The sequence below is a fragment of the Heterocephalus glaber genome, unplaced genomic scaffold (assembly GCF_053883595.1).
Source record: "Heterocephalus glaber isolate CG9 unplaced genomic scaffold, H.glaber_assembly_v1.0 deba00000470, whole genome shotgun sequence".
NCBI classification, from domain to species: domain Eukaryota; kingdom Metazoa; phylum Chordata; class Mammalia; order Rodentia; family Bathyergidae; genus Heterocephalus; species Heterocephalus glaber.
Window position 1 is genome coordinate 5799916 of NW_028258145.1, and position 27283 is coordinate 5827198.

General features: G+C 48.3%; 1 protein-coding gene across 23 annotated transcripts in view; it reads left to right on the top strand.

The window, feature by feature from the left end:
- Npas2 (neuronal PAS domain protein 2) overlaps nt 1-24789 on the top strand; it is a 154012-nt gene extending 129223 nt beyond the window's left edge. For 16 of the 23 annotated variants that reach the window (XM_021258099.2, XM_021258102.2, XM_021258101.2 and 13 more), the window contains 11 exons: nt 2135-2282; nt 4152-4260; nt 6432-6573; nt 6917-7026; nt 7345-7434; nt 9726-9872; nt 15063-15260; nt 17572-17762; nt 18007-18099; nt 21000-21159; nt 23388-24789. In XM_021258099.2, coding sequence (XP_021113758.1) covers nt 2135-2282; nt 4152-4260; nt 6432-6573; nt 6917-7026; nt 7345-7434; nt 9726-9872; nt 15063-15260; nt 17572-17762; nt 18007-18099; nt 21000-21159; nt 23388-23564 — 1565 coding nt within the window. In that variant the 3' untranslated portion in view covers nt 23565-24789. The remainder of the gene's footprint in view (nt 1-2134; nt 2283-4151; nt 4261-6431; nt 6574-6916; nt 7027-7344; nt 7435-9725; nt 9873-15062; nt 15261-17571; nt 17763-18006; nt 18100-20999; nt 21160-23387) is intronic. The other 7 variants (XM_087203656.1, XM_087203673.1, XM_087203682.1 and 4 more) reach the window with 3 other exon arrangements.
- The last annotated feature ends 2494 nt before the right edge of the window (nt 24790-27283 follow it).

A 27283-nucleotide genomic window follows, 5' to 3' on the forward strand; every position in this document is an offset into this window, starting at 1 on the left:
GTGAGTACCGCTCCCTCAGCACAGGCACCAGGGCTGCCTAGGGATCCCCAGGGACTAGGCAGCAAGGCTCAGTGCCAGTAGAAGTCTGCTCCTTACCTGGCTTCCTCTTGGGCTGGGGCACTTAGCTTTCTCTGCAGGACAGTGCCCTGGGCACATGGCAGAGGTTGCACCTGCATTAATGTCCTGTCTTAACTTAGAATTGACTTTGCCCAGTCCCCAGCCCCTTCTTAGTGTCATCCACGTAGCCATTCCTTAATCTTATTGAGAAACTATGGTGATGCCAGGAATAATTTTTAAAGCCATATGAGACATTTTAAATGACAAAATGCTGAATTTGCATGCCCTCTCTTTAGCTAGTAGATGGGTAGAGGTCCCCAAGCACAGTCCAGATGCTGGGCTTCTTTGTCTTTGGATACCACACTCCTCACTCGAGTGGCTTCAGTAGCCTGAGTTGCCCAGCTAAGGGTTCTCCTTTGCATTAGGCCCTGCAGATAAAGCTGCAGCAACCTCTGCTGGGAAATCCAGAAACAGGTGGCTTTGTAGGTGTGCAGGATGGGGGCTCAGGAGAATGGCTGGTGGAAAGCCTCTGTCACAGAAAGCAGGACACACTGGCAGACACGTGGGCTTAGGGCTCAGGATGTGGGGGAGCAAGAATGACACATTTCTCCAGCTCTTACTCGAAAGGGGAGTCAAGAATTAACCACTCAAGGCTGGGCGTGGTTGTGCATGCCTGTAATCTCAGCACTCAGGGAGCTGAGGCAGGAGGATCATCTAGAGTTCAAGGACAGCCTGAACTACATAGCCAGACCTTGTGTTAAAAAAAAATAATTAACCAAAAAGCTGTATTTTCAGCGCCAGCTCTTAGCTCTGAGCTCTGAGCAGGAACATGTATGGTAGCATTGGCCTCTGGGTCCCAGCCCATGAATGAACCTCAAACCCTGGATCCTGGTAGATGCCTTGTTCTCAAGGCCCATTAGGACTTTCCAGTCTGCTGGTCTGCAGATGGAAGTACAGGCTAGAGATCCAGTTGGCTCAGCTGTCAAAATTTAAGGCTCACTGGTGGCATACACCTGTAATCCCAGCACTCATGCTGAGGCAGGAGGATCACCACGAGTTCATTATGTAGCCTGGGCTACGTAATGAATTCAAGACCAGCCAGGACTACATAGTGAGACCATGTCTCAAAAAAAAAAACAAAAAAAAAAAATTAAGGCTTATCTTTGAAACCTTAAGCTTTTTCTCTTCCAAAGTGTGGTGTGGGGACCAGCTGCATGGACATCAGGGGCTCTGCTAGACTTGTAGGTCAGGGTCCTTCTACCAGGCCTAGAGTCAGAATATCCACTTGCACAAGATACCTGAGTGATTTGTGCACATTCATATTTGAAAAGCATAACTGCTTTAAACCTGTCACGGCATCTGACTCCTTTAACAGAACAAAGCCACTCAGACCAAAGGATTGCACTCAGAGTGTAAAAATCAGAGAAGCCACCTGAACATACAACCCTGGGGCCTGCAGGCAGTTGGGCAGCCTCAGGAGAGACCAGGGGGTGGAAGCTTCTGAACCAGACCCTCTTTATTCTGCATCTGTGTAGACTGAGTCAGACTGCTGACTGGCAGCCAGATCTGTCCAGCTCTTGGGTCTCTTTCGGGTCCACTTCTCCTGGTGTCTGGATTCTCCCACCTCTCTGAACTCCTGCAGCTCCAAGGACACCTCCACCCACCTGCAGCAGGAGAAGGAACCCTAAGAAAACCAGGGCCTCTGTAATTGAACTTCCAGCTTGAACATCTGCCCACATCTGCCCTTGTTTGAAGATCTCTTTGAGCTTCTGAGCATTTGAAAAATTATATGGATTATTCTTTTGTCTTTTAATTCATTAGTTTGGCTGGAGGTATGGCTTAGGGGAGTGTGCTTACCTGGCACATGCAAGGTTCTGAGTTTAATCCCCAGTGCCACAAGAAAAGAAGCATTAGTGTTCACCATTACCCTGCTAGTCACTTAACACAGCATGCAACCAGGGAGATAGCAATGCTGGGTATTGTCTCTTCCAACATGGATTTCAGCCATAACTGCTGAGGGAAAGATCGGTTTTACATGAACATGCATCACATGCAGAATCTATGTCCCTGCCCACAGTGATGCAGTTTGGCAAAGGGAAGTCATGTTGCTACCGGTTTCTAACCAAAGGGCAGCAGTGGATCTGGCTGCAGACTCACTACTACATCACCTACCACCAGTGGAACTCCAAGCCCGAATTCATCGTGTGCACCCACTCGGTCGTCAGGTACTGCTCGGGATGGGTCCTGAGAAGGCTTCGGAGGTCCCCATGGTGGGGTCATCAACCACTTCAGGAGGCCCTGTGTCTGAGACCAAGCCCCAGCCAAGCCCCAGAGCCCGGCTCCCACCCAGCTACACTCGAAGCCCTGTTCAACCAGAGCAAAGGTTTCTTTTGAGTTTTCAATCAGGCCCCTTTGAAGGCCTCATGAACTCTTTTAAGCTGCCAGGATATTACTTAGTAAGTTCCTGCTTCCCTGACCTACTTACATATTTTTCCCTTGTCTCCCTCCCCCAGCCTTCCCTGTCACTGTTTTGAGAAGAAAATTAAAACACTGCCTCTAAATAACTCAAACACACACTCCCTTTATTTCTCATGCTTTAAAACCTCTGCTGGCCACTGAGGAGGCAGTGTTGAGAGGACAGCCAGGCTGCCTGTGGGACAGGGTCCCTGTGGTCCCTAGTGGCCGAGCAGGGCTGGGAAGAGAGGCCACACACCTAGCACATCCTCATCCCATCCTGTGTGGGGCCCAAGTCCCAGAGGTGAAGGAGGAAAGTCGTTCTCCCCTCCAACCCATGACAGAGATGTTATGATCATAAAGTAGCTTGAAGCTGGTTTCAAAAAGAGCCTTTGAGGGCTGGGGATTTAGTTCAGTGGCACCTCACCTGCCTCTCAAGCTCGAGGTCCTGAGTTCGATCCCCGGTACAAAAAAAAACAAAACGAGCCTTTGAGGAAAACAAAGAAAGAAAGGCTAGAAGGACGTAGGTCATAGGCAGCCAGCCCTCTGTGTTTTCGCATCCATGGATTCAACCAGCCATGGATTGGAAATATTTTTAAAAGTTGCATTTGTGCATTGAACACGTAGGATTTTTTTTTTAATTGCTGTTCCCTGAACAATACAGAATACCAGCTGTGTATGTAGCATCTACATTCTATTTGGGATTGCAAATCACCCGGAAATGATTTCCAGTATCCAGGAGGAAATGCATGGATTACAGGCAGACACTATGCCGTTCTAAGAAGGGACTTGAACACCTGTGCCTCTCAGTACCCACGTTTTGTGCTCAGGCCCAGAGAGCACTCTTTAGTTCCCAGTGGGCGCTGGGGACCTCAATGCCCAGTGGCTTATGACTCATGCTGCCCACAGCACTTGGCCTGGGTATTTGCCAGAGGCCCCAGGAAAGGCTGGCCTCCTCAGGACTCTCTCCCCTCTGGCCTTCAGTGCAACTCTAGAGATGTGGGGAGGGAGCCGAGCAAGTAGATGAGGTGACAGCGTCCTTGTGGCCCTGAGCCTTTGTCACTCTCTGGCCCTACCTCACCCCTCGGCTTGGTGGTGAAGGCCATGCATCACAGTGCCTCATCAGATCCCTCAGGGTATCATGGAGTAGTTCCCCGGGTCTGGTGAGTTCTAGGTTTGTTTGAGAGAAACTTTTGGAGAAATGTGACGTGTAATCACTTGAGGAGTTTTGTGTCCAGAATGAACAGGTGTCAGGAACGGCTTCTACTTATGTAAATGCCGAAGCCTGTGCCTTGGAGGAAAATGCATTTCTTCTATTTATTTATATTTTTAGTAGAGGGGATCCAACTCAGGACCTTGCACTTGCCAGGCAGGCGAGGCACCACCTGAGCTAAATCCCCAACCCAGAAAATGTGTTTCTAAAGACAATTATGCTGGAAGATTTCGGGTGGAGCAGGGCTAAAACAGTAAAGGAGAGAGAATGAAAACATCCTGGAAATGGGGCTATTCGGAGTGTCATGTGAGAATCCGAGGTGGAAATCAGGCCAGAAGGAAAGGCCCCCTTTGGACAGGGCTGCAGCTGGGCTCCTCAGTCCTGGGAGAGGGTGGCGCAGGGAGGGCCCCGCTGTGTCACCCTGCAGTGTGCTCTCTGGTGTCCTGAGCAGTTATGCCGATGTCCGTGTGGAAAGGAGACAGGAGCTGGCTTTGGAAGACCCGCCCCCTGAGGTTTTGCACCCCTCAGTGCTGAAGGTAAGCACATCCCTGTTCAGTGGGGACAGCGAAGATCAGCTAGGCAGACTGGCATGAGTTGTTCTCATAAAAAGCACACGCCTGTAATCCCAGCACTCTGGGAGGCTGAGGCAGGAGGATCGGGAGTTGGAGCCCAGCCTAGGGAGACTTAGCAAGACCTTGTCTCAAACTAAAAACAAAATTAAAAAGGACTGAGGATGGGGCTGGAGATGGGGTTGGAGGTGTAGCACAGTGGTAGAATGCTTCCTTAATATGAGGGAGGCCCTGGGTTCAATCCCCAGTACCACCAAAAGGAAAAAAAAAAGGACTAGGGATATAGATCAGGGTTAAGGCTCTGAGACCACTTCAAATTCTGTACTCTACCTAAATAGAAAAAAATCTCTGTAAATCAGGCATGGTGGTGCAGACCCATTATTCAGCACTCTAGGAAGCTGAGGCAGGAAGATCACAAGTTCCAACCCAGCCTGAGCAACTTAGTGACTTTGCAAGATCTCATCTTAAAAAAAAAAATCTAAAAGAACTGGAGATGTAGTTCAGTGCAAAGACCCTGGGTTCAATCCCAGTACCTCAAAAAAGAAAAATAAAGACCAAAATGAGAGGGCATCATTGTGTGCTGAGCCTGGTGGGCTTCCAGCTGCATGATGGTTTATCTTGTGTGACTGTCACCGGCACCAGATGCGGCTCACCTGCTGCTGTTGATGGATGGGATTATTACTGGGCTCTGGATAGAATCCGCCCGGTGTTGAATCAGGCAATGGAACTGAGCCATTAATAGTAGGTATCAGACCCACTGCGCATCAGGCCAGGGCATGGGTCTAACAGGTGCATTGTCCAGCCCACAATTCATCACCCGGTCCCCTGGGAATCCCAGCCCCACAGGACATCTCACAAACACATGCTCATGGACCAGCACACACATGCAATCCTGCATGCCGGGGTAGAAACCCCTTTGAAAGTAAAAGCACTGGGACGATGCTTCTCACACTGCCTGTGGGGATGGGCCAGTTCATTTTCTTTTTAACTTCAAATCTGTGACTGATTGACATGTTTGTAAAATGCAATTCCAACACTTGGATGTGATATGTGGTCACATCAAGGGCTGTGAGAGTTTCTCTGTGCTCACTGTCATGTCCTGGGGGTGGGAGGACACACAGCTCACACACAGTCCTGGGTCAGGGACCCTCAGGGCAACGCTATCTGAGGAGACCCTGTCCCTGAGCAGCCAAGTCTGCCAGCTGCCACTTCTGGCAGCACAAACAGGTACTTCCTTCCACTCTGATTTTTTGCACAGAGGCCTGTGTCAGTTACTCCAGCCCTCTTTGCATATATACATGCACATAAACACGTGTGCACGCACGCCTGGCATCAACCCCCCCACATTCCCATCTGGAAAGACATAATCGCCATGTGGACTCACACACGAGGTCCGTTCCTGAGACCAAGGGCATAGACCAGCCAGTTGACGTAGCCCAGTGGTGCTGGCATCTCCATCCTCCTAGCCTAGGCAGGAACAGGGCTCAGGAAAGTCATCACTGAGAGTGGATCACAACCCTGTGTTCATGCACCTCTGACCCCACATCGTAGAGGATAGGAACATCGTCACTCGGGGTTGGACACCACAGTTGCTTTCTCACCGAGCGTGTTTAAGACCGAGATATCCTGGGGGGCAGGACCCGTAAAGATCCAGAGTTCAAAAGATAGGAGACCCCACTTTCCACTCGGGGGTCACTCAGGCCGAGAGGCCACTGATGTCACCAAAAGTGATGTGGGAAGCGCCCTGGAAAGGTCCCCAAGGCCTTTGTCTCATTGGACATGTCAGCAGTCCAGTGCAGGCAACAACCTTATTTCTAGAACCTGATTCTTCTCAAAAAGCCAAAATTATGGATGATGATTGTGAGGAAAAAATAAAACATAAAGTCAGTTGGAAAAAATCTGAAAGATCAAAATCGAAGGCGAGAAAGTATAACAAATACTGCCTATGGGCTGGGAGCTGCTTGGTGCCGGTCTGGTTATAGGGTGGATCTGCTCCTCCTTTGGTGTCTAGAATTGTCCCCAAAGGGCCACAGGTTTGTCTCAACAACTTCTACATTGTTCCAGGTGTTTAGAAGGAAAGCTGCATCACTCGTCCTGACCTGGATGGTGGGTGAGGGCTTTCTGTGCATGTGTTTCAGGACAAGGGCTCCAGCCTGGACCCCCAGCAGCACTGTACCACACTGGACACTGGTGCCCCGGGCCTGAACGCCAGTCCTTCACCATCTGTGTCCTCAAGGAGTTCCCACAAGTCCACACACACGGCTATGTCGGAGCCTGCCTGTGAGTGTGGTCCTGGGGACGCCCAGGGATGAGACAGCCACTGTCCTCATTTCTCTCCATTCATCTGTTACCCAGGATCCCTCCACACTTCAACATCTCCACTCGAGCAAAGTGCATCAGATAACAGAGCCACTTTCAGGGTCCCTGGGGAGGTGTTTGATCAACAGGTGGTTGGACCAAGTGGCCTAAATGAAGTCTGGGACCCACCTATGGTAGCTTCTGCCTGCTTCCCTGCATGGTGACTTCCCTCCTGGGAGGTCTACCCAAGCTCTGGTGTCCCCTCCCATTAAGACAGCCTGGAAGTATGCGTGTGCCAGGAGGGTCATTCCCTGATTTCTTACAGCCACTCCGACCAAGCTGATGGCCGAGGCCAGCACCACCTCTTTGCCAAGATTGGCCACCTTGCCCCAAGAGTTACCGGTGCCCGGGCTCAGCCAGGTGGCCACGATGCCAGTACGTGCGTGACCTAAACTTCTCAGCAGGGGTGTGTGACCACATGGTGTGGGCTCAGAGCATGCTCACTCTTCCCAGGGATTCCACGGCCCTTAGACATAGAAGTCCTGGGGGTGGGCGGGATGTGAAGTTATGTCACTTATTTGGCAACTAGTTTTAAACGTATTTGTAACAAAATTGACATGAGTGTATACAGAATACAAAATCCAAGTGGATTTTAAAGATAAAGCTCAGAATTTCAAAGCTGAGCCCTTAGCCCCAGAGCCTCCGCGAGTTTTAGATCCCACTGCCGCTTAACTCACCCCTGCTCTCTCCCAGGCACCTCTGCCTTCCCCAGCATCCTGTGACCTCACGCAGCAGCTCCTGCCTCAGACCATTTTGCAGAGTCCGCCTGCCCCCATGGCACAGGTGGGTCTGGGGCTTGGGACTGGCAGTGCAGCCTCCACAGGGTGTGACGTCCTCTAAAGCGTGCAGGCTGTTGGCACTGATGTGGGTCACACATGTGGCCCCAACCAGGGCCCTGTCATGGGAAAACTCCTCCCAAGGTACAGGTGGGGCAAGTGGAGGGAAGAGCCTCATCTGTACACCTGTGCTTGTCTGCCCTTCTGGGGTCGCCACCTACAAGGGGTGATCACAATATACAGGGAATGCATAGATCTTAAAAACGTATTACAGCAAAAGACACGTTGCCATTAATCTCCCTCAAAATCCTTCCCTTACTTCAAACATGCTTACCCCATGGTTCTTGCTGCTCTCTGCAGCAGTTCTGCAAGTCCTCTTTCATGAGTGTCTTTATGAGGTGAGATCAAAAATATGGTGAATGCTGCTGCTAAGTGCCATCCAACAGAAAGGCAGCCCATAAAACATGACACTGTATCCTCATCCACCTTATTCACCGGATCTGGCACTGTGTGACTTCCAGCTCTTCCTCCGAGTCAAAATGACCATGAAAGGGAAACATTTTGAATGGATCAAGACATCAAGGGAGCCACAACAATGCAACTGAAGACACTCCCAAAAGGGGACTTCCAGAACTGCTTCAGAAAGTGACAAGAACCATGGGATAAGTGTGTTCACAGCAAAGGGGATTTTGAGGGGCTTCATGGCAATGTGTCCTTTACTGTAAGTTTTTTTTGTTGTTTTTGTTTTGCTGCTCTTATTTTTTTTTGAAGCAAAATATTTATGGGTCCATTTTAGATATACTTAATGATAACATTCATAGTAGAGAATGTAAGTTTTTTTTAATTTAAGCATTCACCTTATCTTTTAGTCACACCTCACATGTCCTAAGAGCTCTTAACCTGTGTCTGTTTTTCACCCTCACACCCATCTCTGGTCATCTCTCTGCCACTCTTCCACATCGCCTTCATGGTTGACAATGCCAAAGTGGCCATGGTATTTTAGAAAAATCCGAATTAAGCCAAATGTTATAGGAAGATTCAGAAAGGATCTAAAAAGCTGTGGGTCTGGAGCTGTAAATACCATATTTTTTTAAAAGATTACAGCTTGGCTGAGTGATTCCTTCCTTGCTTCCCCAACATGCAGGGAGCTATCATGGGGGCCAGGGTGAAGGGGAGGGGCTGGGGTGCAAAAAGGGTTGAAACAAGGTCCTTACTCTTAGTTCTCAGAGGTAAAGGGAAAGGTGAGCAGAAACTGCCACAACAGGGCATATGTTTCTGTAGGATTGGTGACAAAATAGTCTAGTGGCCTCCTGGAGGAGGTGGCACTTGGGTTGGCCTCAGAAGGATGGGTAGGTTGCCGGTGGAGAATTAGGAGCAGGAAGAGAGGGACCAAGTGTACCTTCTCTGTTCTCAACTCTACAGATGGACGGAATGATGTGAAGTGTAAAAAGGAAGGCAAATGGGACAGTAGGGAGAGAGAAAGAAAGAAAGGAAAAGACTAGAGAAAAGACAAGTCACAGTCCAGAGCACCCCTATCACACTGGGGGCCCCAGGAAGTGCACCCGCTTCTCCTTGACATGTCCTGCAGGAAAGCACCATGTGGAGGCAGACAGGTGATAGGCAGAGATCACCAGCAAGATGCTCCTAAAGCCAGTCCTGTCCCCAGAGGCAACCAAGGGCCTGAGAGCAGGGAGACTGGGTACACTGAGCAAAGCAGACCTGGGGTCCTCTGCCTTGTCACTTGGGGAGTGTCAGTACCTGTCTCCTCTGCTGTATCTGTGTGTGTGTGCGTGCACGTCTGCATGTGCGTGCAAAGCAGCAAGTGGGCCAGGGACAGGAGTGAAGGAGGAGGCCTCTGTGGCCCTAGGCCCACTTGGAGAGAGCCAGGATCAGACTCAGGACATGACAGGGCCCAGAAATGCCATCAAACTGTCACTTACAGTCTGCCATGCCCAAGGAGGAAAAGGGGCTCTCAGATGCCCTGTTTGTGATCTTCATCCCTGGAGTCTTTTGTCCACCTGATTCAATCAGGAACATCTGTTTGTGAGCGTGGCTCATCAGGTCCTGTTCTCATCTGTGGGCCTCCCAGCCATCAGGCAATAAATGTGACCTGAAGTCATTTCAGCCTGAGGACAGCTGGCTGGGTACCCTGTGACCCCTGTGGTGTAGGGATGCCGGGAAGGATGGCCAGGGGACTGGAAGGGAAGCATCCAGGGCTGATGGGACCAATGGCAGAGAGACCCACCTGCCAGGTTGAACTAGCTCTCTGATTTGATGTGTCTTCCCTCTGCCGGGAAGTTCTCCGCACAGCTCAGCATGTTCCAGACCATTAAGGACCAGCTGGAGCAGCGGACGCGGGTGCTGCAGGCCAACATCCGGTGGCAGCAGGAAGAGCTCCACAAGATCCAGGAGCAGCTGTGCCTGGTGCAGGACTCCAGCGTACAGGTGACACCATGTCCTGGGATAGCCCTCAGTCCAGCTCCCCAGTGGGCAGGACTTCCCAAGCCCCTCCACAGGCAAAGCATGGAGCACAGAACCACCTCCTGCCCTGGCTCCAGGCCACCCAAGAGATCCCCATGGTGCCCTCATCCCTCACTCTCATGCTGGGGGGGCACACTCTCTTCACTGCTCCAGTTGCATGGTCATTCATGCATCTGGCATATGATCACTATGCTGGATGCCAGGCTCAGTCTTGGGTCACAGGACAGCTTCAGTCTTGCCCCCAGTCCTTGTGTGGTCAGCTGGTTCCAAGGCAGGAAGGACATGATGGAAGGGTCTGGCAGAGGAGAGCTGCTCACCTCATGGCAGACAGGAAGCAGAGAGTCAAGGGAGGAGCTGCAGAGGGAGATCAACACTTCCGGTTCACACCCCCTGTGACCACCTCTTCCAGCCAGGCCCCACCTCCTAACAGGAAGTCAGCTCTAAGCCCCCAGAATCCAACCACCTTCCAAAAGCCCCAGCTAGGAGGGCCTGAGGCTCCTGAGGGACATCTAGACAGGAACTGTAACACTGTTCCCCCCACCAATGTCAGTTCTTGGAATCCTTTTGAACAATTTCTTGGGGGGAGGAAAGACTGTATGAATTGGATCTCTTTCAAGGACAGATTCTTTTTCTTAAGTTTTACTTACTTCAACCCACGACAGTTATGTTCGCAAGTGCACCATGGGACCCAGCCCTTCAATGTAAACATCCTCCTCACCAACCTTGGTGTCTACCCTGAGAACAGCAAGCATTTAGGAGAGGTGAAGCAGAAGTGACAGAGTACTGTTCCTGTGGCTGTCCCATCCCTGCCACAGAGACCCCACCCCAGCTGGCCGCTGCATTCCTGAAGCTCAGGCCCCCTTACTGGCAGGCTCTGTGGTCTTGCTGGTGGCTGGAGAGACCTCTTTTCAGCCATCTGCTTCCCAGGGTCTCCTGCAGCTCTGCTTGGAGGTGAGGTACCCCAGGAGGGACACTGGCTGCTCCCTCCTACCCTGCGTCCACAGCCTCTGGCATCTACGCCAGCCTAAGTCACATTCGAGTCCTACCGCTCTCTCTCCACCTCACTGACACCCCAGCTGATGAGGTCACACAAAGAGAAATGGGTGATCAAGCTGTCACATTAGTAAAAAGTTCCTTTTTGCTTATCCTGTCCTCACTATAATATGTTCCTTGCTGTACCCAAGGTGAGATTGGTAGCCCATAACTTGCCCGACTCAATTACTGTAATGGGATCTTTACACCAGGAGGAAGGGAGAAATGAGCAGGAAAATGCTGAAAGCCCAGGTGGGTCTGAGGACATCTTTCTCGGGCTTGGTGCCCCTGCCTCCTGCTTTTCCACCTTAAAGCAAGATTTTTAGGGCCGAGGATTTAGCTCAATGGTTCCGCCGCCTGCCTTGCAAGCTCAAGGACCCGAGTTCGATTCCTGGTACCAAAAAAAAAAAAAAGAAAGCAAGATTTTTAAATAGCAGGCAACAAAGTTGCTGCTCTGACTCCGTGTTGCAAAGAATGATGGTGTTTCCCTTTATTAACATGCAAAGCACCTGCTTTTAAGAGCACCAGAGCTCTGTAGCGGGTGATGGGGACATCAGGCCCTCTGGTTCATTCTCCTCTGGGTTCTTTCCTTCCCTGTGTTCATTCCCTTGTCCTTATCCTCAAGGTGGAATTTTCCAGAGAACATGGAAATCCACAGGGGGTCACCCAGAGAACACTTCCTCCACAGTCTGCCTTCTTGTTTCCTCACAAGATTTAAGGAAATGATTCTACAACACCTAACCAAAATGTGGCATTTGCTTTAAAAACAAACAAACAACAACAACAAAAAACTATATGCTTTAAGTGCAAAGAATAAGCAAGTAAAAATTCTCCCAGCTCCCACCCCAGGAGTGGGCAGAGATGAAATAAGGATGATGCAATAGCGAGACCTGATGAAGCCTAATGGTGACTCATGAGCACTGAGGTTTCATCGGACCATTTCCCTACTGTGTGCCTCGAACATGTCTTAGAATGGCAAGAATTCATAAAAGTGAGCAGATAAGAAAAATGAAAAATCACGGGTGAATGTAGGATTGATTTGTGCTTGAATATTAGGGACTTTTTTTCCTCTGATAACTTTCCCTCTTTGAATTAGGGAATTATATTTTGTTTCATTTTGTTTTTACATATTTTCTATAAAATTGATCCCAAAGCCCTTTTAGGAAGTCATGTTCTTAAGCCATAAAATTCTGCTTTATTAGGCAAGGTGTGAAGGCACATGCCTATAATTCCACTACTTGGGAGGCTGAGGCAGGAGGATCACTGAATTCAAAGCCTGGCTGGGCTAGGTAACATAGTGAGTTCAAGACCAGTCTGAACTACATGGTGAGAGCCTGTCTCAAAAAAAACCAAAAGCAACAGCCAAAACCCACTTCTGCTTTATTGCTAAGGCAGCCGAGGTGTGAACGTGTGTAGCAGCAGGCCAGGATTCCCCTCCCAGGGTCTTGTAACCCAGCTTAGTGGATTTTCCTCATTTCACTTCACACTTAAGTACTGCCAGTGAGACCTTGAGTCTCCAGTGTTTGCTAAGTATGGACTTTTAATTGGATTATGAGGGAAGGTCCTCTAAAGCTGTTGGTGTTTGCATCTCACTGGGATCCTGAGGGGCCCCAGGTAGGCCATGGCTCTCTGGGAAAAGGCCCTGTGGCCCCCACAGTGAGTGCAAGGCCACCTCTTGCTCTTTCTGAGATCATGTGCACTCTCTGCTGGCTACTTGGATGAATGCCTACAAGGACATCTGTAGCAACACAAATGATGTATCTGTCCCTTGGTTGGTACTTTCAGCCATACATCAACCCATCCTTTCCCTCAGTCCATCCATCCTCCCTTCTTCCCATCCATCGTTCCTTCCATCCACCCATCCATGCATCCATCTATCCTTCCTTCCATCCATTCCTCCTTCTACCTATCTTCCTTCCATCCAACCTTCCATCCATCCATCCATCCATCTGGCAGGTACTCATTATGTACCAAGCACCTAGCTGAGCACTGCAAGGACATAACAAGAACAGGATTTCTGGTGTCAACAAACATACTCGTACATCAGTGGGACAAAGAAGCAGAAAAGTCTGCTATGTAAAACTAGTAGAAATGGTTTGAGCAAAACGTTTCATCCGTTCATTCATTCATGTATTTTTTCCATTTGTTCATTTATCAGATAATTTTAATATGCTCCAAGAGTCAAAGGAGCAAAAATATCCTTTCTTTCGCCTTATTATTGCCTAACATTTATTTACATTTCCTGAGTCTCAGGTACTTTATATACATTGACGTCATGTAATCCTTTATGGGGTATCTGCTGTTAATGTTGCTATTTTTTGAATGAGGAAACTAAGGCTCTAAAGAATGATGAAACTGCCCAAGGTTCTACTGCTAACAGATGGTGGGGTGGTGGTTGGAACTCAAGTGTGTCCCTTTTCAGCTAGATAATAATGAATACCTGTCATAAATAAAGCACACATTTATTTGAATTCTAATCAATGTAAATTGTATCCTACCAAAAACTATATGGTAATTGGGTTTGAATATTAGGTTTTTGCTGAATTGGTGAGGAATAGGTTACCCTCGAGGGTCCTGAGTCTGAGATGATGGATACCAGAAAATTCTTCCCAGCCTCTAAGCTGACAGTCTCCTGTTTAGAAACTTTGGGCTTCTGGGTTGGAGCTAAGGCGTGAGAGGAGATGGGAGATGAAAAGAGCACAGATCAGCCAGGTCACCGGGCAGCACCTGTCTACCGTGGGTAGCTCCTGGTGACCCAGGCCACTGTGAATGAGCCCTGAGCTGGCCCAGCCCTTGGGCTCCTCCCAGCACCTGTGTGCACCAGCTTACACCTGCCAGGCAGCACCTGTTATGCAGGCCCCGTTATACAGCTATGTCTGCCAGTCACTATGTCCTGGGTGAACATGTAGGTCCAGGGCTGGAGGAGGAAGCACCTCCTGAGAGAACCATAGTGGAAATCAACAAAGATAAAGTTAGAGAGTGGTTTTGTTTTCTTTTTGGTACCAGGGATTGAACTTGAAACCTTGCACTTTCGAGGCAGGTGGCAGAACCACTGAGCTAATCCCTGGCCCTAGAGAGTGTTTTTAATGCCCAAGAGAGGATTTTGCTAAAAGAAGTACTGTAAGTCCTTGGTTAAATTATTATGAAAATCATTTAAAGCTGGTTTTCTTTAATATCCAGAGTCAACTTACAGATCCAGTTTTTCTTACTGATCTACTAATTTGGTCTTACAAGAACAATCCTTCCACTTGTTTTTGTTTATGTTCAATTAGTTTATAAGTTTAGCAAATTATGAATAATCAACATTATCAAACCTATTCACTGACAAATTTTACATATCTGAAGCTGTCAAACATTTCATGTAACTAACAAAGAAAACATAGAAACCTAACAAGTAAAATCTTCCTAAGCACTTAACTGTTTCAAATCAAATACAGTCAGCCTTCAGGATTCATGAGGGTTTGGTCGCAGCATTCCCCAAGGATACCCAAATCCACAAATGTCCTTTATGGAAAATAGCATGGCATTTGCACAGAACCTACTCGCATTCCCCTGTATACTTTAAATCACCTCTAGGTTATCATGTGTTGTCCACATACCTAATCCAGTGCAAGTGCTGTGTAAATAGCTGTTGTCCTATATGGTTTAGGAAATGATGATAAAGAAAATAATCTGTATGTGTTTGGTACAGATGGAATTTTTTCCCAAGTATTTCCAATCCAAGATTGGTTGAATCTGCAGGTACTAAACCCAGAGATATAAAGCTCCCTAGATATGTCTTCCTTCTAATAGAAACCAATGAACCAACTTCAGCTATCAATAAGTGTGTGTATCAAATTATTCCTAAAGCATCTGGGTCCCAGCTTCTTTCATACCATCAGACCTCACTCAGCCTCTTGACGACAGCCTTCATGAGGGCAGAGGTGGTGCCTCCACAACCTGATTACTCTGTCCAGTCCCTGGCTGGCTGCTGGGTACCCTGGGTGCTTGCTGACTACAGCTGGTCAATGAGCCATTTCCAGGCCAGTCAGGAGGCACCAAAGATCTGCCCTCTTCCTGTGACAGGGGACACACAGCAGGTGCGCACCTGCCCCCCTTACAGCTGTTACTCTCTGCCTCCAGATGTTCCTGCAACAGCCGGCCGTCTCCCTGAGCTTCAGCAGTGCCCAGCAGCCAGAGGCACAGCAGCAGCTGCCACAAAGGGTGGCTGCCGCAGCTCAGCCCCAGCTCATGACAAGCCCCCAGCTTCCAGGGCAAATGGCCTCGGCCCAGGTCACAAGCCAGCACCTGCTCAGAGAATCCACCGTGATTGCAAGCCAGGTGAGCGTACCCTGACCCAGTTCGATCCTCGCCTGGAGCAGGTGAACCCTTGCAGGCCAGGACGTACTTGGTCCCGGCAGCTGATGAGACCCAATAACAATGACAGCTGCTGGACCCAGGTGGCACATGGTGGTGTATTTTTCTCTACTTTTTTCTTTTTGGTACCGGGGATCGAACTCAGGTCCTTGCGCTTGTGCATCAGGCAGTGAAACCACTGAGGTAAATCCCCGGCCCTCTACTTTTCTTTTTTAAAGTCACTTTGAAGGTCCAAGTTGTATTGGCTTCCTTGTGTATTTTCCACTTTTGCCCCTGAAGACACCAGGCAGTAGCAACTTTCCACTTTGATACTGCATTAGAACAGGAGGCAACAGACACCCCAGACCCTCACACCAGTGGCCCCAAAACACCCATCCTGCATCTCCTCTCCTGCTCCTGGTTTCTGCCATTCCCCACCAGAGCAGCCTCTTCTGTTTATTGTCCCTTCGCCCAGGGCCTCCTTGTTCCTCTGGGCCACCCAGAATCCCACCCAGCCCTTCTCATGCAGCCTGAGCCACTCAGTACCAGCCGCCCCCAACCTTTTGTCTCCCTGGGCCCTCGAGTGGAGAGGACTGGAGAAGCCCCGAGTGCCCCTTTCCTGAGATCGAAGGCTGGCAGGCAGAAAGCGTCTGGCCTCAGCCTTCATGCCACGCGGCTACAGGGGCTTCCATGAGCACCCACTAAGCATCTGTATCCACATGGGACAAGACGAACGGGCCAGGTCCTTGCCCTCAAAGACAGGGAACTCAGCCAGGGGCGCCCACCACAGCTCAGTACCAAAGTCAACCTCAGCATCCAGAGGGTGTGGGTTTAGGGCTGCTGTGGGTACTGAGAGCCATGGATGCAAAGTCCCTTTTCTAAAATGGCCTGGTATTTGCATAGATACGTCCTCCTGTAGACTTTTTGCTTGTTTGGTGCTGGGGACTGAAGCCAGGGCCTTGCATATACCAGGTGCATTCTCTGCCATGGGTGCTGCACCCCTCCCCCATATACTTTAAATCATCTCTAGATGACTTTAAATACTTCATCCGCTGGCAGTCCTACATAGAGAGTTGTGTTATTTAGGGAATAATGATAAGAAAAAATCTGTATGAGTTCATTACAGGCATAATTATTTTTCAAATATTTTTGAGGAGTGGTTGACCGAATTCGAGGATATGGAGAGAGACAGATAATTGTTCGTGTGCAGGAGACTTTAGCCAGTCCTTATCCAAATGTAAGGGTTTTGCTTGAAAATGAAAAGCCATGAGAAAAATAAATGGGTGAGAATTAGCCAAGGAAATTCTGGAAAACAGAAAATGAACAGCGTTTGCCCTACCAGATACTGAAGGGTTTGTAGCAAAGCACTGTGGTGTCATCGTGGGGAGCAACTGTCAGTGGGACAGACAGGAACTGGGAAGCAAACCCAGCCTGCCCCTTTTCATTCACAATTCCACTGCACCAACATGTATTGAGTAATCATCGCATGCCAGGCACTGACTTCTAAGCACTGAGGGAGAACAGTGAGCAAAAAGGATGGGAAAAGAATCTGTTCCAAGAGAAGGGAGAGAGGAATATGAGTAAAAATCGCCATAAGTCATTCAGTGGCGATGTAGCAAAGCTAGTGGGGCCAGGGTGAGGCTTGGAGGTTTAAACAGGTGGCCAGGGGCTTCCGGGAGAAGACAGTCCTGGAGCAAATACATGAGGGGCAAGAGGAGCCTTGGCAATAGCAGAGAAAGGGCATCCCACACAGAGGATTGACTTATGCAAAGGCCCTGGGGCATAGGAAGCCTGGTGATTTAGGGGGCACTGGAAAGAGTCTGTGCATCTGGAGTGGACTTTGTGAAGCAAAAGACAGGGTTCAGTTCTTTACTTGGCCACTGAGAGGCTGGCACTGCCTAAGACCCAAAGGACTCCAGGGATCCTTGTGGAGCCTCCCACCCAATGAGAAGACAGTTGTAACCTGAAAAAGGGTTCAGTGCTTCCAAGAAAAGCCGGCATGGATTCTCTGGGGAGGTTGGTTTCATGCAGAGATGATCTGAGCTAAGTCTAAAATTCTTGTTTTTCATTTTGTTTGGTTTGTGCTGCAGGGAATCAAACCCAGAGCTTCACCCCCAGCCTTTTTTCATTTTTTATTTAGAGGCAGAGTATCATGACGTTGCCAAGTGGCCCAAGGCTGGGTTTGAAATTGAGATCCTCCTGCTTCGGGCTCCTGGAGTGCTGGGATTGCAGGCATGCACCATCATGCCCAGCTCAAGTCTAAACTTTTCTTTTTTCCTGTTCAATGATACTCCAGGGTCTGAAGCCCATGAGAAGTCCCCAGGTGATGCAGGGGAGCAGCCGCTCAGCCAGCAGCCTGCCGCCCCCCTTTGGCAGCACTGCAGCACTGCTGCCCCCGGCTCTGAGCCTGGCTGCCCCCGTGCCCACCTCCCAGGATGCCAGCCAGTGCCAGCCAGGCCCTGACTTCAGCCATGACCAGCAGCTCAGGTGCGTCACCACCCACCCAGCTGTGCAAAAGGGAAACTGAGGCACCATATACACTCTTTCCTCTTGTCTGCCTTGATGGGAGGCTGAGTTCAGACAGAGGCCGAGGGCTCTGCAGGAGGTGGCAGGAGAGGGCACAGGGTGCTGGTGGCCGGGAGGTGGCCCCGCTGAGCATGGAGTGGGGAGGTGGTCACCTGGCTGCCTGGCTGCTGACTGACACTGGCCCTTTCTCCTCCTCCGCTCGAAGGCTGCTGCTGAGCCAGCCCATCCAGCCCATGATGCCTGGGTCCTGTGACTCAAGGGCACCCGCAGAGGCCAGCAGGACGGGACAGCATGTCAAGTAGGTGGCTGGGGAGGCGGGGAAGGCTGAGAAGCCTCACAGCTGTTCCCTTGCTGCCCTCCACCTTGCTCCTTAGAATGATAGTCCAGAGCTGGCTGTGGTGGTGCATATGTGTGTGTGGAGGCTGAGGAAGGAGGATCGCTAATTAGGCATTTGGGGCCAGCCTGGGCTACAGAGTGAGATCCTGTCTCAAGAACAACAGTGGAGGTTTATGTGGGTCACAGCTCTGAGCATGGCACCCACATCTACCCTGCACCTGGGAAGCCTTCCTGCCTTGTCATCACAGGGCAGAGGCACCACATGGATAGTCAGAGCAAGGGTGCTGGCTCTCATGAAGCCACCAGGGCTGTCCTAGGGGCGCCACTCTAGTTACTTCCTCTCGCCCTCTTACATAGCACAGGGCTCCAGGGATTGAGTCTTCAACAGCTGAACTTTTGGGGTCTACATTCAAACCGCTGCCTTCCCCAGCCTCTGTCCTCTCGTACCCAGGACCACAGCAGATGTTTAGCTGCCTGCTTCAGAGGGGGGTGTTCCTGGAGACGTGAGGGCAAACCCTTCCTACTGGAAAACAGTTTCTGGCCCCTTGAAAGGCAGCGATGGTAGGACTGGGCAGAGAAGTCAGTATCTACGAGTCCTGGGTGAACTTGGGGTCTGAAGGTCACCCACGACAGTGCCCTGTAGAGGCCTTGCCAGTGGCCTGGCCATCCCAGAAGTCCTTCCTGTGTCCCTCCACAGCCCTCACAGCCCTCACAAATGAAAACTCCAGTATAGGGATGCCTTCCTTCTCTGAATCAGTGCAGAACTTAGGGCATGCGTGCTGCAGCCAGCTGTTTGTTATTACTGAGAGGTCTGAAAGGTCTAAAATGTCACCATCACCCCCTAGATAAACCAAATGAGAAGAAAGAATCTTGATATAGCAGTTTCCAGAGATGCTTCAAGTGCAGCAAACTAGGCAAACATGGAAACCTTTTCCTCCAAGAACTCTACCATTTTGGGTCAAAACAATCATTTCTACCCTCCCCACCTCCCCTATAGTCGCTGCCAGGCATCATCCCACAGCTCCCCCTCCTGGGGGTCAGGATCTCTCTCCCCTGCCCCCATGCAGGCCTCCCAGAAGTGGGGGGCTCAGAGCCAGTTCAGGTAACCCCACACAGGGAAATGGCACCTCTAAAAACCCCACACCAGGTGACTTCACTGTCAAGACTCCAAACATCTATTCCTTAGCCATAATTTTCCAGCCCTTTCCTAAATGGCTTTCTTGGCCCCTTGTTTTTTTGTTTTTGTTTTAATTCTTTTATTGGTACATTTTAGGTATACAATATGTTTACATTTATCATTGGGTGCTTGTACCTGTACGTGATGAATCTTGGTTCTTATTTTTTTCCCCATTACCTGTGCGCCCTTCACCCCCTCCACCCTTCCCTATTTACATAGATTTCATTTCCATTTTTTTTTCTTTTCTCATAATTTTTCCTTTCCCTTCTTTCCGTTCCCTTTCCCCTCCCACCACCCCTACACCTTTGGATCTTTTAATATTTCAGTCTTGGCCCCTTGTTAGGAAACTGTTGGCATATCAGCACGTGTGTGTGTGTGTGTGTGTGTGTGTGTGTGTTAAAATATACCTAGTGCAGTATTTATCATCTTAACTATTTGAAGTATATAACTGAGTGGCACCAAGCATATTCACACTGTTGTGTAACTATCACTACCATTCTCTCCAGAACTTTCTGTTCTTCCAAGACTGCAACTCTGTGCCCATTAAACACTAGCTGTCCACTTTCTATCTCTCTGATTCTGTTTTGGTACCACATAGAGTATCTGTCCTTTGGTGACTGGTTTATTTCACTTAGCATAAATCTTCCAACCTCACTGCTACTGTAGCACAAGTCAGAGTCCCTCCTCTTTTAAAGCTGCATAGTATTCCACTGTGTGGATGCATCCCATTTTTTATCCATTCCTCCATCAGTGCACACTTGGGTGGTTTATGCCTTTCAGCATTATTGTGAATAGGGTCTCCATGTGTGTGTGTGTGTGTGTGTGTGTGTGTGTGTGTGTGTGTGTGTGTGTGTAAACGCCTCCTCAGGTACCTGCTTCCACTTCCTTTGGGTGCATGCTGGAAGGTGAACTGCTGGATCATAATGTCATTCTAGGTTTAATTTTTTGAGAACTCTTCATATTGTCTCACACCATTTTACATTCTCAGCACCAGTGCACAGGAACCCCAGGTCTCCATATCCTTATCATCCTTTTCCTACTGCCTTTGTTTGTTTTTGTGGTAGTACAGATTGAGCCCAGAGCCACTGTACTAAGCTACTTTCCCAGACCTTTATTTTTTTAATTTTAAAACAGGGTCTTGCCAAGTCCCTAAATTCCCCAGGCTAGGCTAACTTTCCATCCTCCTGCCTCAGCCTCTCAGAGTGCTGGGATTATAAGCCTGCGGTACCACACCCAGTTCTATTTTGTTTTGTTTTGTTTTTTACATAATGGTCATGATAATGGATATGAAATGGCAGCTCCTTTGGCCCTGATTTGCTTTTCCCTGTTGACCTCTGATGTGGACCTTTGTAGCAAGTGCCCTCTGGCACCCAGATCTTCTCTTTGGGAAAGTGTCACTCAAGCCCTCTCCAGTTGCTCTGGCTGAGCTGTGGATGTTACTTGTTGGTGGCTGTGGGGGTGACGGAGCTGGAAGAATCCTTGATACATCCTGAGCATCTGTCTCTCTTCAGACACAGGATTTGTAAATGTTTCCTCCCACCCCATGGACTACTCTTCCCCTCTGTGAACAGCATCCTTGATGTACAAAGTTTTCAATGCAGCTTTACCTATTTTTTTCATGTGCTTTTGGTGTCCTATCAATGCCTCTTTCTTAAAGGGTCTGTTTTCTCCTCCCCTTGTGAAAGGAGCAGGTTCGCACCGAGCCAGGCCGAGTTTCCAAGTCCAGACTCACACCCGGCCAGCAGCAGCGCTGTGACCCCTGTCCTGCTGATGGGGCAGACGGTGCTGCACCCCAGCTTCCCCGCCTCCCAGCCGGCCCAGCAGTTGCAGCTGAACTACCTGCAGGTGGGCACCCGGGCCCAGGGGAGCAGCCGGCCTGTGGACCAAGGCCAAGATGCTCCGCCACCTCTGAAAGCCCCAGGTCGCTTTGCCCTGGGTACAGATTCTATCCTGTGTTTGATTCCTTCTAATGCCTAAGGCTTTTAAATATGTGCATATGGAGTATGAGAAATGAAGGAGCAGTTGTTATGCCTCATGTGGTCCTGTGCATCCTTTGGAGAAAGTAATTTTTCCTGACCTTGTACCTTGATATGCTTATTAGAGCAGAAACAGACCTTAGTGACTGTTGTTGCTGGCCTTTTTGGAAATGCATAAAGTCCTACACAGCCAGGTTCACACCTGCAATCCCAGCTACTTGAGAGGCCATAGTAGGAGAATCACAGGTTCAAGGCTGAGCTGAGCATGGTGGCACACACCTGTAATCTGAGCACTTGGAAGGCTAAGGCAGGAGGATCACCACCAGTTCTAGGCCAGCCTGGGCTACCTAGTGAGTTTAAAGCTAGCCTGAACTATATAGCAAGACCCTGTCTCAAAAAAAAACAACAACAAAAAGAGATTGAGATTGGCGTCGAGATTGGCCTGGGCAACTAAGTGAGACTCTGTCTCAAAAATGAAAAACAAGGGCCAGCCGTGGTGGCACACACCTATAAATCCCAGCACTTGGGAAGCTGAATCAGAAGAATCACTGCAATTTCAAGGCCAGCCTGGGCTACATGGTGAGTTCAAGGCCAGTGAACTATATAGTGAGACCCTGTCTCAAAAAAACAAAAATAAATAACAAAAAATAAAGCCTTACATGAATATGAAGTTAAATCACATTTAAATACTCACCAAATTGCCTTAATAAATATAATGTTGTATGAAGTTGGAGCTTGCCTGGAAATCTGGGATATGTTTACTATTTACCAGGCAAAAATTATTTCACAAAAGTGTCAAATACATTGGAAGGAAGGAGGGTGGGGCCCCCCAGTTCTAGGTTCAGATGGGAGCCACACACCCACTGATGATGCCAGAGGGCTCCAGCCGCCCCATCAGCATGTCCCCAGGACTTCCTGCTCCATCCAGGCCAGAGGACAGTGTCCAGTGGCAGGGACATCTTGAGGACTATGGGACACAGAGAGCATCACCCTTGCAGGTGTGGGATGTAAGTTCCCTCCAAAGCTGTGACCACCTGTTCAGTGATTCTCTGATCTCCTGACGGGTGTCAGCTCAGGCTTTGGCTTTGCAGATCTGCCAGTCCTGGGGCACAGCGAGAACTTGGGGTGGATGAGGAGAAGAGTCGTGCAGATGCCAGGCGAAGATTCAGTGCTCTGGACCTGCTTGCTGCACTTAGGACCTCAGGGTGGGGGCCGTGGGGACCACAGTGTACAGCCAGACTCTGGGGAGCACTGGGGAGAGGGGTCTGGGGTGGAGAGCTCTCTCAGGACCAGGACAGAAGAAGAGGCCTTGGAGGCATCTGTCTAGTTGTGCTGTTGTAGCTGCCTTGATGTCCCGAATCCATTCAAAACATTTACTTTTCGTTGTCAATTTGACTTTAGGGGAGATCCAGAAGTCACACAGTTCTGGTGGATGATTACACAGCACCATGTTTTTTAAGCTGCCTTTCCATTGGATGGTGCTGGGCAGCAGAATTCACTGTATTTTTTAATCTCACCTCATAAAGACACTCATGAAAGAGGACTCCAGAACTGCTTCAGAAAGTGGCAAGAACTGTAGGATAAGTGTGTTTAAAGCAAGGAGAAGGATTCTGAGAGGATTCATGGCACTGTGTCTTCTACTGTAATCATTTTTTTATATAAGTATTCACCGTACATTTACATCACACCTTACGTGTGTGTAGATTCTGCCCTGTTGGCCATCTGCATGCGGCCTCAGGCTCCCTCATCCAAAGCCACACAGGCCACATGTAGATGTGAACACACACAAGACACCAACCTGCAGCCTTAGCCCCAGGCACACTGGGCCTGAAGGAACCCACAGTGTTGGCAAAGAGCTTGGCTTCAGAAGTCTCCTCCACCAGGAGAGCCAAAGCTGCATTCGCCTCCATTCGTGGCCTCCTAGATGCATCTGGAGCCATTTTTCCCCATGAGACATCCAAGGAGGGCAGCCCTGCAATCTGAGCCTGCCCCAGCCCCTGCCATGCCCAGGGCAATGCAGAGCCTCTGAAGGCAACTGAGGGACTGACCAGTCACAGCCTATTCTAAAGCTTTTCTCTTTTTTCTCTCCTGGCACAGGCACCAACCTCTCTGCACAGTGAGCAGCCGGACTCACTGCTCCTCTCCACCTACTCCCAACAGCCAGGAACCCTTGGCTATGCCCCGCCGTCTTCTGCACAGCCCCAGCCCACGCGCCCATCCCGCAGGGTCAGCCGTCTGTCAGAGTCGTCAGGCCTCCAGCAGCCACCTGGGTAGTGCCCTGGCATTGGAGTCGGACATGATCAGCTTTAACCAGTGGATGAGGGGTGGTGACAGGAGACAGGGAGAGGGGTCTGAGCGAAAGCTCTGCCTTCCAGGCACCTGCGTACATTTCAGAGCTCCTGGATGCACAGTGCAAGGCCATATTTCCCATGCTGCAAGGTCCTTGGGCACCCTCTACAGCCATACTGGACAGAACTGAGTGCCCTGGTAGGTGGCATGACTCAGTTTACCTGCAGTGGTAGCACCCTGGCCACCTCCCTGGAGAGTGCACCGGTTACTCCATAGAGTGGCTCTGTCCCCATGCTCTAGCCAGCCTTCACTCTCTCGATTGTTTTTCCTTTGCATTGGAGAAGGACAGGGTCCAAAATCTGTTGCAGAGAGAGAATAAAGAGATTATTTTTCATTATTTTTAAATGGTTGTTTTTGTTTTGTTTTAATTTGCACAGCTGCACCGAGGAAATAACTTAGGCATTTTCTGTTCTTAAAAATAATAAGGTCTAGGGGCTTGGGGATTTGGCTCAGTGGCAGTGCACCTCCCTGGCAAGTGCAATGTCCTGCATTTAATTCCCAGTACCACACACACACACAAAAAAAATAATAATAATAATAATAATGTCTCATGACTTTATTTGGAGCCCACAGCAACAAAAACAGCTCACCAATCAGATGCCAAGGCTTGTTGTTTTAACCAAGCCGTAGACCTATTCCCTCTGCAGACCCCAACCCTAATGGAATGAAGCTCTTCAGCCCATTCCCTACCTGGTGATTCCCTCTACATATAACACTGGATGATTTCCTGTTTACTTTGTTGATTGCAACTATAAAGGTGGACTCCAAGCAAAGCACAGTCTTGCAGCACCTGGTTCAGAATTCTGTAGAGAACTCTTAAGAGGGAGAGGTTTCCCAGGCCAGGTACCCACCCCAGGCGTACAGACCCCAGGGTCCCCCTTGAGCGAGGATGCTGTGTCTGGACTTATTCATGATGATTCCAAGGATTGGGTTTTTCCTTTTCAAATGCACTTTGCTTTTTTGTATGTTTTGTTATGTTGGGATGTTTCTAAAGAAAAGATTTTATGTAATTATAAGATGAAGTGTAGTGAATTGTACAGCTGTTGTAATAATGACCTATTTCTATATAAAATAAAATTGTATGGATTATGTGTAAATTATTTTGTATTTGAGGCGCCAGTTCTTTTCCCAAATATAAAAATACAAAGTTTTCTTGTGTTTTTCTGTGAGTGGACATTTTGTAATAAATTAACAAGTTTGTACAATTTCATCTGTCCTCTGTTATACATCCATGCATGCATATTTCAACTGGGAAACTTTTACTTCAAGATGTTTCAAGGATAATCAAAAACTTGGAAATGTGTTATCTTTCCATTATGGTGACAAAATGACAGATAATCAAAGAAGGTTGGCATTGGGGACTGAACTGCATGGTAGATCACTTGCCTTCCAAGTGTTTCCCAGCACTGAAAATTTAAAAATAAAAGCCAGGCATGGTAGTACACACATGTAATCTCAGGTACTCAGGAGACTGAGGCAAAAGGATAACAAGTCCAACGCCAGCCTGGCAACTTAGTGAGATCCTGACTCAAAACAAAAGGGGAGGGCATGGTGTATCTCAGTGGTTAAGAGTGCTTTCCTAGCATTTGAGGCTCTGGGTTCAATCCTGAGTACCACACAATAAAAAAAATATAAAAGCGAGGAACGGTTTATTTTGGATCACCCTGTCAAAGTTTCAGGCCATGACCTCTAGATCCTGTTGCTTTGGGCTCACGGTGGCATTGTACGTACCAAATTTCAGCAGGCCATGGCAGCCTGGAAACAAAGAAAGGAAGGGGAGGAGCCAGAATTCAAAGAGCCCCTTCAGGCCACACCCTCGGTGGCATCACTTCCTCTGACAAGGGTCCCACTCCCAAGGTTCCACAGTCTTGTGATAGCACCACAGCTGGGGATCAAGCCTTTGGGTACATTCCAGATCAGAATTGTAGTACAGCGGAGACAAACAGTACGCTAAATCAGGTAATGGTATAAAAACACCAGCCTGTCCAATTTCTGATCATTCAAGTTTGGGTCAGAAAAACGTTTCACCATAGAATTGACAGCAAAATAACTTTGTTTTTCTTTTTATTTTTTTCCGGTACCAGGAATCGAACTTAGAACCTTGCCAGGCAGGCATGGCACCACTGAGCTACATCCCTGGCTTGACAGCAAAATAAAAATAGAAAAATAGTTCATGGAAACATCTCAACCTTACAGGTTATCTATGGAGATGACCAAGACATTCTGCCCTAAAGCATCCTTTTGCTGCTTATAATTAAACTTACCCAGGCTGAAATCCTGTGAGACACTTGGTATCCGTGCTGTGGGCAGGGAAAGTGTGTCTGTGTGCAAGGTATGAGCAGGACATCTGCCCCCTGATGAGACTCAGCTGCATCTCCCCTTCCGAAAGCATTGGTCCAAGGCAGCCACCATCCTTTCATTGCTCCAATCCTTTAGCTCTATGCTTCCACCCTTTCCTCTATGAAATGAATAGTTCTCAGTTCTGTGGCTGGGACTTAGTCTGGAACAGCATAAGAGGGTGCTATATGAGTGTATCCAAAGGGACTTTTATTATTCCCGCAATTGCTCTGTTCCATGGGAAAAGATAAGTCAAATATTTGCATGAACTAGCAACTTTTACTCTTTGAAGGAACTAGAAATTTTAAAAACAAAGTCCTTGTGAAACTGGATTCACTATTTTTTAATTTTTTTAAATTCAAAGGTTTATTCAATTTTTTCTGTAAAATAATTTGTTTTTTAATTGTCTTTGTATCAGACTCCTAAGTAGAACAAGATTTTTCAAAGAACATAGCATATTTCTTGTGGTAAGATTTTCTAACTGGAAGCCAATAAAAGAGGGTGGAGTACAACACACTACTAATTCAATTTAGCTCTGCCTAAATCTTACACATGTTCAGAATTTGGATAAACTCAGAAAATTCTTATTGTGCAACATTTCTCTTAGCCCACATATAAGGGAAGTTTAATCCCTAAACTTTTGATTTGTTAAACTTTGCTCATTAAAAGGCTATTTTGCAATGCTGTCCTAGAGAAACCATGACCTTTCTATTTGGAAAATTATAAAGTCTTGGCTCAAAAACATACAACTGAAATGTGAACTCTGGAGTACATTCACTAAGCTTAAGATATTTAAAGCTAACCCAATTAAAATTTAGCATCTTCTGCCTCTAGTGACAACTAAAGTTCATTAAATAATTTTAAAATTTGTTTATACATGTAACGTGGTGAAATGGCCAACTATTAGTTCTAAACATGACATTTCTGCACTCTTCTTGTTCTGATAATTTTGAGCATGTGGCACAAAATTTCTTCAGCTTCTGTTTTCTTGGGTACATACAGCCTGAAGGTCTCAGAGTTAGGCACTAACACCCTAGAGAAATAACTAGTTTGGATCCTCCATATAAATGCCATTAGTGGCTTTTTGGACAGACTCACATGAACTTCATACTATACAAATAAATAACTTTCATTTTCTGGAGAAAAAGTTCATTGGAAAAAAAAAATTGTAGGATTTTTGCCTGAGCACTCGGTTTTTGAGAAGCAGGGTCTCATGATGCAGTTCAGGTTGGCCTTGAACTCAGTATTTAACCCAGGCTGGCCTCAAACTCATAGCAATCCTCCTGCCTCAGCCTCCCCAGTGCTGG